This window comes from Urocampus carinirostris, chromosome 13 (genome assembly GCF_059441175.1).
Source record: "Urocampus carinirostris isolate Australia breed hairy pipefish chromosome 13, RoL_Ucar_1.0, whole genome shotgun sequence".
NCBI lineage: Eukaryota > Metazoa > Chordata > Actinopteri > Syngnathiformes > Syngnathidae > Urocampus > Urocampus carinirostris.
Window position 1 is genome coordinate 36906868 of NC_142361.1, and position 13371 is coordinate 36920238.

The window sequence follows — 13371 nt, forward strand, 5'->3', positions numbered from 1 at the left end:
AACAGTTGAAAACCAACTTAAAATATGTCTGTATCACTGAAGTCAGACATTCGCTTGCATGAGAAGCTGAGGAAGGCGGGTGAAATCGAAGAAGAGGCATTTAACCATACAGACGAGCTGTAGTCAAGTGGCTAATATCCGCAGCTAGAGAAGGAAACAGTTGAAAACCAACTTAAAATATGTCTGAATCACTGAAATCAGAGAAATTTGCTTGCATGAGAAGCTGTGGAAAACGAGCGACATTGAAGGACAAAGCAGGAGCATTTAACAATAACAGCGAGCCATAACCTGCAGTCAAGTGGCTAATATCCCCAGCTAGAGAAGGAAACAGTTGAAAACCAAGTTGAAAAATGCCTGAATCATGAGACCTGGAAACATTGACTTTCAAAAGCAGTTGTGAAAGGTAAGTGATACTGAAGGACGAAGCAGGAGCATTTAACAATAACAGCAAGCCGTGGCTAATAACAGTGGCTAGAGAAGAAAACAGTTGAAAACCAAGTTGAAAGATGCCTGAATCATGATACCTGGAAAAGTTGATTTACAAAAGCAGTTGTGAAAGGTAAGTGATACTGAAGGACGAAGCAGGAGCATTTAACAATAACGGTGAGCCGTTACCTGCTGTCAAGTGACTAATATCCCCAGCTAGAGAAGGAAACAGTTGAAAACTAACTTAAAATATGTCTGTATCACTGAACTCAGAGACATCCGCTCGCATGAAAAACCGGGGAAAGGAGAGCGACATTGAAGGACGAAGCAAGAGCATTTAACAATAACAGCAAGCCGTGGCTAATATCAGCGGCTAGAGAAGGAAACAGTTGAAAACCAAGTTGAAAGATGCCTGAATCATGATACCTGGAAAAGTTGATTTACAAAAGCAGTTGTGAAAGGTACGTGATACTGAAGGACGAAGCAGGAGCATTTAACAATAACGGTAAGCCGTCACCTGCTGTCAAGTGACTAATATCCCCAGCTAGAGAAGGAAACAGTTGAAAACTAACTTAAAATATGTCTGTATCACTGAACTCAGAGACATCCGCTCGCATGAAAAACCGGGGAAAGGAGAACGACATTGAAGGACGAAGCAAGAGCATTTAACAATAACAGCAAGCCGTGGCTAATATCAGCGGCTAGAGAAGGAAACAGTTGAAAACCAAGTTGAAAAATGTCTGAATCATGAGACCTGGAAACGTTGACTTACAAAAGCAGTTGTGAAAGGTAAGTGATACTGAAGGACGAAGCATGAGCAGCTAACAATAATCCCGCATTTAAGTGGATAACACGAGTGGCTAGAGAAAGAAACAGAAGAAAAAATGCGTCAGAGGACTGAATCATGGCAAATGAAGCTTTAAATAGGCACTGTAAGCCTCCACGAGGGAGAAAGGAGAACTAATCCGTTCCCACAGTCCGTGTCACAGCAAAGAGTCGAAAAGCCATGACCTTCATTGTCCGGAAGGTCATTCAGAAAGTGTGTTTCAAAATAAAAGCAGAAAAAAAAGGAAAAGTTTGTCACGAATGGCCTGGAAGGAACTTCAAAGAGAGAAGCACTTATGTGAATGTTTTGCTTTAGCGCCGTGTCATCGCAGGGAGCTTTAGGATGAAAATCCACGGCGACAAGTCCGAAAGCCCTTTCAAAGTAAAGGTCAGGAGCGGCCGTCCAAATGTCCAAACTGATGATTGTTATCGGCGGGGGTCCGGAGAAAAGGAGGGGGGCGCATTGAATTTCTGATTAACCGAGACACAATGGAACAAGGAAGCCGAGAGCTTCTTGTTTCCTATGTTACCATCACAATTCTATATCGTAGGTGGGCAAACTACGGCTCGGGGGCTCACATGCGACTGTTGGGCTTTTTCATACGGCCCGCCAATATCTATAAAAGTAGATGAAGTATTAAAAACTCAATTTTTTGGGGGGGGTGCCAATCAATGTTCCCAGTAATTTTCCACGGGTCTGAGCGTTCACACAAAGTCGGTGAGCAACGCTTGAAACAACAGTGAGCAACGGCAATCCCAAGTGTGGCATCTTTGTTTTTACCATTCTTTCACAAGATATCCATTTCTTTTTATTTCCTGACATATTTTGTCGCATAATATTAACATTTTTGGGGGCTTATTTAGTCGGTTGCACGATACACAACTGTATTTAATTACATTTTTTTAGTGGAAGTACAATGTTGGCAACAAGATTGACTTAATTGGAAATTATTTGAACGCAACACAAACTTTTTCTTCTTTTTCCCTGTTTTTTCTACTTTTTTTTTTAATTCCTTAAAAAAAATCTTATTGTGTTTTTTTCCTAGCTGTTACTTTTTTCTTTTTGTTCTCTATTTCCTTTTTTCCTTTTTTTCTTTCTTTTCTTTTTTTCTGGCTTTTTTTCTAAATTTTTCCTTCTTTTTTTCTCTTCCTTTGTCTCTTTTTTTTTCTCAGCTTTTCACTACTTTTTCATTTTGGTATTTTTTTCTTTTTTCCCCCCTTCCTTTAAGTCATTTTGTGCATAATTTTACATCATATTTGGTCATGTTGGGATGAAAGAAGCAAAAACAACCCAAAGAGCCGTTTAGGACCCGAAAGAGCCGGTTCTTTTTAGTGAGCCGAGCCGAAGAAGCCGGCTCTCGAAAAACTCTACTGACTTTACTCAACTTCGTTCTACTTCGACTCGACTTCAAAATACCGCATTTAGGACACAACGTCAGGGGAACCCGTGTATTTTGACCTTCATGCACCGTAACTTTGACTTAATTGGCTTCTTAATTAGCAATTTGGAGCCCTGATTTTTTAGAGGGAACAATGGTGCCAATGTTGTCTACAACAAAAATACCACAACAGATGTACTACAGAAATACTAAAAAACGAAATATCAAATTTAAAGGTGGAAAACAGGGTACTCATATATTACTTTGCTTTTTATTCTGAAAATACAAATAAATACTACTTTTATACTTCCGGGTGATTTGTGCAGATCATATCAAATTAAGCTACTTATTCCTCCCCCCTGCTGACATTATTTTGCATGCCATCCTCGTTCAAATGCGGAAACCTTTTAGGTAAAGCTGACTCGGTTTTGGGGGCCGCATAATATGAAATGAGACAGTTCAGTTACTTATTCCTCCCCCTTCTGTCTTATGTTTGCATGCTATCCTTTTCAAAACATGGAATCCTATAGATGTTTAGGTGGTTTTAGTTGAAGCAAGCACTTTGTTTATCTGTGTTTCTTTGATAGATCATATCACATTTAGTTACTTATTCCTCCCCCTGCTCTCATTTTTTGCATGCTATCCTTGGTTGAATGCGGAAACATATAAATGTTCTGGTGCTTTTAGGTAAAGCTGACCCTGTTCTGGGGGGTCAAAAATATGAATGTGACAGTTCAGTTACTTATTCCTCCCCCCTACTGTCATTTTTTGCATGCTATCCTCGTTTAAATAGGGAAACCTATAAATGTTTTGGTGCTTTTAATTAAAGCAAACACTTTGTTCATCCATGTGATTTTGACAGATAACATCACATTTAGTGACTTATTCCTCCCCCTGCTGTCATTTTTCGCATGCTATCCTTGTTTAAATGCGGAAACCTATAAATGTTTGGGTGCTTTTAGGTAAAGCCCTCTCTGTTCCGGGGGCCACAGAATAGGAATGTGACAGTATAATTACTTATTCCTCCCCCTTCTGTCTTATGTTTGCATGCTATCCTTTTCAAAACATGGAAACCTATAGATGTTTAGGTGGTTTTAGTTAAAGCAAGTACTTTGTTCATCTGTGTTTTTTTGATAGATCATATCACATTTAGTTACTTATTCCTCCCCCCCGCTCTCATTTTTTGCATGCTATCCTTGGTTGAATGCGGAAACATATAAATGTTCTGGTGCTTTTAAGTAAAGCTGACCCTGTTCCGGGGGGGTCAAAAATATGAATGTGACAGTTTAGTTACTTATTCCTCCCCCCTACTGTCATTTTTTGCATGCTATCCTCGTTTATATACGGAAACCTATAAATGTTTGGGTGCTTTTAGGTAAAGCCCTCTCTGTTCTGGGGGCCACAGAAAATGAATGTGACAGTATAATTACTTATTCCTCCCCCTTCTGTCTTATGTCTGCATGCTATCCTTTTCAAAACATGGAAACCTATAGATGTTTAGGTGCTTTGAGTTAAAGCAAACACTGTATTCATCAGTGTTTTTTGACAGATAATATCACCTTTAGTTACTTATTCCTCCCCCATGCTGTCATTTTTTGCATGCCATCCTCGTTCAAATACGGAAACCTATAAATGTTTGGGTGCTTTTAAGGTAAACCTGACCCTGTTCTGGGGGGGGTCAAAGAATATGAATGTGACAGTCTAGTTACACATTCCTCCCCCTTCTGTCTTATGTTTGCCTGCTATCCTTTTTAAAATATGGAAACCTATAATCATGCAGGTGCTTTTAGTTAAAGCAACACTTTGTTCAGCAGTGTGATTTTGACGGATTATATCACCTTTAGTTACTTATTCCTCCCCCCTGCTGTCAGTTTTTGCATGCTATTCTCGTTCGAATACGGAAACCTATACATGTTTAGGTGCTTTTAAGTAAAGCTGACCCTGTTTTGGTGCCACAGAAAATAAAATGTGACAGTTTAGTTACTTATTCCTCCCCCTTCTGTTTTATGATTGCCTGCTATCCTTATTAAAATATGGAAACCTATAATCATGCAGGTGCTTTTAGTTAAAGCTAAGACTTTGTTCCTAGGTGTGGTTTTGACAGATCATATCACTTTTAGTTACTTATCCCTCCCCCCTGCTGTCATTTTTCGCATGCCATTCTCGTTCAAATACGGAAACCTATAAATGTTTGGGTGCTTTTAGGTAAAGATGACCCTGTTCTGGGGGCCACAGAATATGAATGTGACAGTTTAGTTACTTATTCCTCCCCCTGCTGTCATTTTTTGCATGTAATCCTTGTTTACATACGGAAACCTATAAATGTTTGGGGGCTTTTAGGTAAAGCTGACCCTGTTCTGGGGGCCACAGGATATGAATGTGACAGTTTAGTTACTTATTCCTCCCCCTTCCGTCTTATGTTTGAATGCTATCCTTTCATCCAGTGTAACATTCCGAGCGTAACCTGAACTTGTTACCTTCGAGGGGTCCCGTCTTCATAGGGCTGTATGATGATCACCTTGACGGCCACGGAGGTCCGCAATAGGTCGATCATCTGCTCGTGGGTTAGCGTCGCCACGGCGACCTTGCAGATTTCCACCAATCGGCTTCCCTGCCTCAACCCCGCCTTCCAAGCGAACCCGAAGGGCTCCACGTCGGCCACGATGCCTTCGAAGTTGACGTGGAAACCTAATTGTCCGAGGCCGTTGCGACGTAGCGTCATTTCCGCCGTTTCGCAGCCTCGCGTCGTGATCTGAAAGCGGCGGGATCGGAGGCGTTAAAACATAGGGTCCTCGGGCCGGGTCGGGCCCGTAAATGGATCGCGTAAGAGCGGCACAAGAAAAAAAAAGTCACCTGCTGTTTTGAATAGGTCCATTCCCAGTGCTTTTTTAACATATTATTTATTTATATCTTTTCAGTAGTTGAGTACTTGTAGAAAAGAATTGCAAAAAAGTATGAAAAAGTACTTAAATATAATCGAAAAAAAGGAAAAAAAATCCTAAAAAAGTACTAAATCATATGAAAAGTACTAAAAAAAAAAAATTAAAAGGTACTTAACATGTGAATACTTTGCAATACTTTTTATTACTTTTCACACTGTTTTGTACTTTTTCAGTACATTTTTCACTATTTTCCATTGGTTTTTTTTAGTACTTATCAGTACTGTTTCAAACTTTTCTGTAATTTTTGTATTATTGCATTTAGTACTTTTTTATACTTGTCGTATTTTATAGTCATTTTCAATACGTTTTAGTACTTAAAAAAAGTAAATTTCACTTTTATATTTAAGGTTTTATTTTTGTTTTGTTTTTTCATTCTTTTCGGTCAATTTTTTCCTATTTTACATTTTGTTTTTTGTGGTACTTTTCAGTATTTTTTCTTCGTATTATTTTGTACTTTTTCCCTAATTTTTCATACATTTCAGACTATACTGCACGTTTTATAATTTTCTTATACTTTTTATTTTAGAGATACGTTGAGGTGGAGAATGATAAATTAGCTCTTATCATAACATGCGTTGGTCAATAAAACATGTCTGTTTGGGATTGAGATAGAGCATCAAAAGGACGCTAAAGTGGAAGTGATGAGCTTTTATCGTAACATAAATGTGTCAATCTGGTTCTAAAAGAGGAGCTCTGCTTTTTGCACTTTTTGTTTAAGGTAAATTAAGTCATGTTGGATGGATTGACATTTTTATTTGTTTATTGTACAATGTTTCAGGGAGCTATTTAAGTTTTTATGTATACCGTATTTTCCGCACTATAAGGCGCACCTAAAAGTCTTAATTTCTTTCAAAAGCTGACCATGCGCTTTATAATACAGTGCGCCTTATATATGGATCAATATTAAGTCGCAAACTCTTGCAACTAAGGCAAGCAGCCGCCGACTAGATTTTCCCCCGAACGCGAAGTAGTCCGCGGTGTATGCTGGGATTTATATACCGGCGTTTCATTTGCTAACCAATGTGTCAATCATCATTTGAATGTATCACTATTGGCTAAAGTTATTCAGAGGTAAAGGGGGCGGATCCTTTTTTATCATTTACAGGCTCGAATAGGCTAAAGCGGCAAAACGAAGCCTGCAATTGGCCGAAAAAGATGTGTCAATCATCATTTGAATCAGTCACTATTGGCTAAAGTTATTCAGAGGTAAAGGGGGCGGATCCTTTTTATCATTTACAGGCTTGCCTAGGCTAAAGGGGCAAAACAAAGCCTGCAATTGGCCGAAAAAGATGAATGTGAATAGCAAGTTTGGTTGTCTACGGCATAGAGGAAACATGTTTTACCATTCTGTATTTGTAAATATTTTACTCTCCTGGATTTACTACACTCACAGATACAAGAGGACCATGGTTGCACATTATTATTGAACGCAACGACTTCGGTGAGCTACTCCGGCTATATATTTTCCCAGTGTCTTGATTCAGAGTGATCTAGATGTTTCTGTGATGGGTCTTTTTTCAAATTAAACTCAAGTGTTTATTGTCATATGCACAGTAAAGTTGCGAGCGAATAAGAAAATAGAAACTAAGGAATGGTTGGCATTTCTTGAATCCCAAGACTTTAACCTTCCGAATGATATTTGGAACGATGCATTTGAGTGACATCGTACAGACACTGTTTCCGTACATGTCTGAGACACGTATTTGCTTCTTTGCAAGCTTTGGGAATGTTAAGGGGGTAATCAGTTGGACTGAACCATCTGACTGTTTTGTCGACGTTCCCATTGTAGCGCCTTATAATCCGGTGCGCCTTATGTACGGAAGGAAGATATAGGACCAAAAACTATTTTTTGGGGGTGCGCCCTATAACCCGGTGCGCCCTATAGTGCGGAAAATACGGTACTCCAATTCTAATTGGTTTACTAAGAAAAGTTTCAGAGAGCCATCAACATTTATTCAAATTTATAACAAATATTCTTTGTTTCTTTTTGCATTATCAAACATTTCAACTCATTATCCCTTTTTTTTAGTTTTAGGGGGTTTGTTTCTTTTATGAAGCAATGTATGCAACGTGATTGAAAAGAAAAAAATACAAGCTAAAAATAGCACAAAAGCAAAACATGAACCAAGAAATGAGAAATAAATATTAAAAAAAATGTAGATTACAACCAGGCACAGCAGATTAAAATGTTACAACCTCTATAATCCTAATCCAAGGAGATCCGCCGCACCAATATGCACCAAATAGGAACATAAAAAAGAAATCCCGGCCTTCATCATTTTAATATCTCGCGCATGCTAGCTAGCGCTTATCATCATCTTTTGTAAAACAGCTGTCACAAATCCCGTCGGCAATGTCAAATAGATTAGCCTCTCACTTGAATAATGTGACGGATAATACTTACTTTGTTCATGCTAGCTGCCGTCGAGGAGCTAGCCGCGTTAAAATCAGTGGTGCTTGAGTTAGCTAGCGGCTAATGCTAACTGGCGCGACAAAGTTGGACACTTTAGCACCATTTGAGCTGCAAGCGTTAAAAGACTTTGGACCACGATGGCAAGGTTAGCATTAGCGGTGTTTGAGCTGCAGCCATTTATTAGCTAGCTGCTAAAGCTAACTAACGTAATAAATAAAACCATTATCAGTACTTGAGTTGTAAACGTTTTAAGCCATGTAAGGCCACCTCTAGCCGCTAAAGCTAGCTAAAATTAAAAGACTTTCTCAACTACCATTAGCATAACTTGAGTTGTAACCTCGTTCCGCTAGCTAGCGCTTATCATCATCTTTTGTAAAACAGCTGTCACAAATCCCGTAGGCAATGTCGAATAGATTAGCCTCTCACTTCAATAATGTGACGGATAATACTTACTTTGTTCATGCTAGCTGCCGTCGAGGAGCTAGCCGCGTTAAAATCAGTGGTGCTTGAGTTAGCTAGCGGCTAATGCTAACTGGCGCGACAAAGTTGGACACTTTAGCACCATTTGAGCTGCAAGCGTTAAAAGACTTTGGACCACGATGGCAAGGTTAGCATTAGCGGTGTTTGAGCTGCAGCCATTTATTAGCTAGCTGCTAAAGCTAACTGACATAATAAAACGGGCTGCACAAACATTAGCACCACATGAGTTGCAACTGTCAGTGATGCTTGTGACCATAGAGCAGCTAGCGCTGTAGGTATTAGCAGTGCCTCAGCTGTAACCATTCATAGCCTTCGCTAGCTTCTAAAGTTAGCTGTCATGACAAAATTGGCTGCACTTACCATTATCAGTACTTGAGTTGTAAACGTTTTAAGCCATGTAAGGGCACCTCTAGCCGCTAAAGCTAGCTAAAATTAAAAGACTTTGCCAACTACCATTAGCATAACCTGAGTTGTAACCTAGTTCCGCTCGGCGCATTAGCGCAGCTTTAGCTGCAACCGTTTACTACTAGCGCTACTTGCTAATGCTAACTTGAACAACAAAGCTGGCTGCGTGACCATTAGCAGTAGTTGAATTGTAACTGTCTACAGACTCATAACCGTGAATCAGTACTTTTAGCGGCTATAGAGTAGCTAGCTGAATTTGTGTTAACGTTGCTTGAGCTGCAACCATTTACAGCCAGAGCTAGCCGCGAATGCTAACCCCGGAACTAGAATGGAAGCATTAGCATTAGCAGCAGTTGAGTTATAAACGTTTTAAGCCATTAAGGCCCCCTCTAGCCGCTAAAGCTAGCTAAAATTAAAAGACTTTGCCAACTACCATCAGCATAACTTGAGTTGTAACCTCGTTCCGCTTACCGCATTAGCATTAGCGCTACTTAAGCTGCAACCGTTTACTACAAGCGCTACTTGCTAATGCTAAGAGCTAGCCGCTAATGCTAACCCCGGAACTAGAATGGAAGCATTAGCATTAGCATTAGCAGCGGTTGAGCCACAACCGTTGATAGGATGAGAACTGTGAATTGTTAAGTTTAGTGGCCATACTGCAGCTAGCTAGCCGTATTAGCATCGCAAGTGCTTGAGCTGCACAGTTTTTTAGCCTCTGCTAGCCGCTAATGATAAATTGCACAACAAAGCTAGCTGCAATACCATTAGCAGTACTTGAGTTGTAACCATTAGCAAACTTTAGACGCGAAATGCTCGTTTGTGGCCATAGAGCAGCTAGCATTAGCATTACGAGTGCTTGAGCTGCGATTTACAGTTTTCGCTAGCCGCTAATGCTAACAGTCCCAACAAAGCTGGCTGCATGATAATTCATCAATTTAGCTGCAACCGCTGAAAGGCTTTAGGCCAGGGGTGTCAAACTCATTTTAACTCGGGGGCCACAAGATAGAAGAAACATTCTCTCAGGGGCCAGACTAATGAGGGAGGGAGAATGAAAAGGAGAGATGGACGAAAAGAAAGAAAGAAAGAAAAAAGGAAGAATGAAAAGAAAACACAGAGAGAAAGAAAGACAAACAGAAACAAAGAAAGAAAAAAGAAACAACGAAAGAAAGAAAAAGAGAGAGAAAGGAAGAAAGACTAGTAGATTGAGGAGAAAGAAAAAGAGAGAAAGAAATAAGAGAAAGAGAGGGGGAGAACACGAGAGAGGGTGGGACAAAGAAAGAGAGAAAGGGAGAAAGAGAGAGAGAGATAAAGGAGAGCGAGAGACAGAGAATGTTAAACAAAAGAGATAAAAAGAGAAATAGTGAGAGAGGGGGAAAGAAAGAGAAAAAAAAATCCAAACACAAATAGAAAGAGAGAAGGGAGGAAAGAGGAGGTTGATGCAAGAGAGAGAGAGAAAAGACAGAGAAAAGGAAAAAAGGAAGGGAGAGCCAAAGAAGGTAAAAAGAAACAGATAAAGAAAGGAACAAAGAAAGAAAAAGAGAGACAGAGCGAGTGAAAGAGAGAGATAGAAGGTGAAAGACAGGTGTCAAACAGGCGGCCCAACTCTCAGAGAAGCACAAGAGAAAAACAAGCTGCAGGTTGATATATGTCCACTTGATGTTGCCAAAGCCAGGTGCCTCAAACAAAGACACTGTCCTTGTATCTCTCTCTCTCTCTCTCTCTCTCTCTCTCTTTTTTGTCTCTTTCTTTCTCTCTTTCTTTCTCTTTCTTTCTTTCTTTCTTTTTCTTTTTCTTTCTTTCTTTCTTTCTCTCTTTCTTTCTTTCTTTCTTTTTCTTTCTTTCTCTCCCTCTTTTCCACTCCTTTTCTCTCACTCGTAGTCTCTGTCTCTCTTTTTCTCCTCCTTTGTTGCTCTTTGTCTCTTCCTCTCTCTGTGTCTTTTTAACTTCTTTTGCTCGAACTTCATTTTTTCCTTTTCTCTCTTTTCTCTTTCTTTCTTCATACCCTTTGCGCTTTCTTTTCTCTTTTCTGTCCTTCTGTCTTTCTTTTTCTCTTTGTATTTCTTTCTTCCGCTTCCTTTCTTTTCCCCCTCTCACGACTTTGTATCTTTTGTTTCTCACGCTCTCTCTCTCTCTCTTTTTCTTTCTTTGTCTCGCCCTCTCTCCTTTTCCCTCCCTCTTTCTCTTATTTCTCCATCTCTTTTTTTCTTTCTCTCTAATCTACAAGTCTGGCCCCCGACAGAATGTTTGTTCTATCGTGTGGCCCACGAGTTCAAATGAGTTTGACACCCCTGGTCTAAAACAGAGGATAGACAATAGATCGGCTTGGTCCTTCGAGCCGGAAATAGGATGGATAAAAAAACAAATGAATATTTTAAAGTGAATTGAAAGGTCTTACCTCCAACCTGTGGACCATCTCCCGGATATCTTCCCCGCAGTTGTCGTGGGCGGACAACATGACGCATTCGCCGCGCTCGTAGAAGATCTTTATACTCATCATCCCTGAAGTCCAACCAATCACGTCCCGGCAGGAGCAGTTGAAGACCACGTTCTTGGACTCCTCCTCGATCAGCACCAGGAACTCGTTGGAGATACCTAGCAGGCAGTCCACGTCCAGGCCTTGTCCGAAGTCCCGGGCCCTGACGCTCCACGTAATGGCGCCCACGCTCCACACGTGGGCGTCCTTCCGAGGTTTGACTTTCTCCTTCTTTTTGGCCCCCAGGTTGATAAAACTGAACTTGACGGCCGAGTCTACCGTGGCCGTGCTGGTAAAGTTCTCCGCCAGGTCCTTCAGGTACTCCTGCCGGGTCCGGGTGGCCATGGCGCGGAACTTCTCCGATTTGTGCGCCGCGTTCTCCCCGTTGATGACTTTGGCTAGCAGGAAGTCCCGAAAAACCGCAGACTTGGGGAAGGTCACGGACTTGGGGATGGGGGGTCCGAACGGGGGCACGTCTTTGGACCTGGACACGGCCACGCTGGGAAAACAAAATCCAATATTTTACTGATTCGCTTTAATCTTGATTATCCTCAAAATGTTTGGAGGCTGACTCCCTAATGGTGTGTGAGTGTGTGTGTGAATGGGTAAGTGTGAAGCACATTGTAAAGCACTTTGGGAGGTCTCAAGTGACTGGAAAAGCACAAAAGAAATGCAGACCATTAACCATTTACCATTTAGCATCTTGATTATCCTCAAAACGTTTGGAGGCTGACTCCCTATTGGTGTGTGACTGTGTGTGTGAATGGGTAAGTGTGAAGCACATTGTAAAGCGCTTTGGGAGGTCTTCATTGAAAATGCAGACCATTTACCATTTAGCATCTTGATTATCCTCAAAACGTTTGGAGGCTGACTCCCTATTGGTGTGTGACTGTGTGTGTGAATGGGTAAGTGTGAAGCACATTGTAAAGCGCTTTGGGAGGTCTTCATTGACTTGAAAAGCGCTAAAGAAATGCAGACCATTTACCATTTAGCATCTTGATTATCCTCAAAATGTTTGGAGGCTGACTCCCTATTGGTGAGTGTGTGTGTGAATGGGTAGGTGGGAAGCACATTGTGAAGCGCTTTGGGAGGTCTTCATTGACTTGAAAAGCGCTATAAATGCAGACCATTTAGCATTTAGCATCTTGATTATCCTCAAAACCTTTGGGGGCTGACTCCCTATTGGTGAGTGTGTGTGTGAATGGGTAGGTGTGAAGCACATTGCAAAGAGCTTTGGGAGGTTTTCATTGACTTGAAAAGCGCTATAAATGCAGACCATTTAGCATTTAGCATCTTGATTATCCTCAAAACCTTTGGGGGCTGACTCCCTATTGGTGTGTGAGTGTGTGAATGGGTAAGTGTGAAGCACATTGTAAAGCGCTTTGGGAGGTCTTCATTGACTTGAAAAGCGCTAAAGAAATGCAGACTATTAACCATTTAGCATTTAGCATCTTGATTATCCTCAAAACGTTTGGAGGCTGACTCCTTATTGGTATGTGAGTGTGTGAATGGGTAAGTGTGAAGCAGCTATTCACCATCACATGTTGGACTTCCTCAGGTCTGGTCCGTTTTAGACTGGATTTGGTCCAAAAATCGAGGTCTGAAATTGGATCATGTTGATCCTATCCAACAACTACTAAATTGAGTGCTAAAAATAGTCAATGAGATGTTTACCTCATATAATGTGGTCCAGTTTTTTCCAACAAGGTGGGTAGGTCTTACTCCCCACTCAGCACCTGGCGTCTTTTGGACCTCATATTTGAGATTTTATCCGATTTGATCTCTTTTAAACCGCGTTGAGTCCAAAATAATACGTCTAAGATTAGTTTATTTTTGAGTCAATCCAAAGTGGACCATATTGAGTCCAAAACCAGTTGTTGGTTTACCCAGTCTAAACTGGTCCCAATTTAGACGACCAAAAATACTTTTTTCTATTTTCAACTAAGTTAAGAGGTCTTTTAGATGGAACCTGGGCGCCCATAGAATGTATTTCTAACATATTTTCAAGACTTTTTCTGGATAGATAGG

The 13371-nt window shown here is 40.7% G+C and overlaps 1 protein-coding gene across 5 annotated transcripts in view; it reads right to left on the reverse strand.

Annotated features, from left to right (window-relative positions):
* Positions 1 to 13371, reverse strand: part of sipa1l2a (signal-induced proliferation-associated 1like 2, genome duplicate a) — a 172446-nt gene that overhangs the window by 40494 nt on the left and 118581 nt on the right. For all 5 annotated transcript variants that reach the window (XM_088350959.1, XM_088350957.1, XM_088350958.1 and 2 more), the window contains 2 exons: positions 11266 to 11842; positions 5108 to 5382 (listed from right to left, as the gene is read on the reverse strand). In XM_088350959.1, coding sequence (XP_088207085.1) covers positions 5108 to 5382; positions 11266 to 11842 — 852 coding nt within the window. The remainder of the gene's footprint in view (positions 1 to 5107; positions 5383 to 11265; positions 11843 to 13371) is intronic.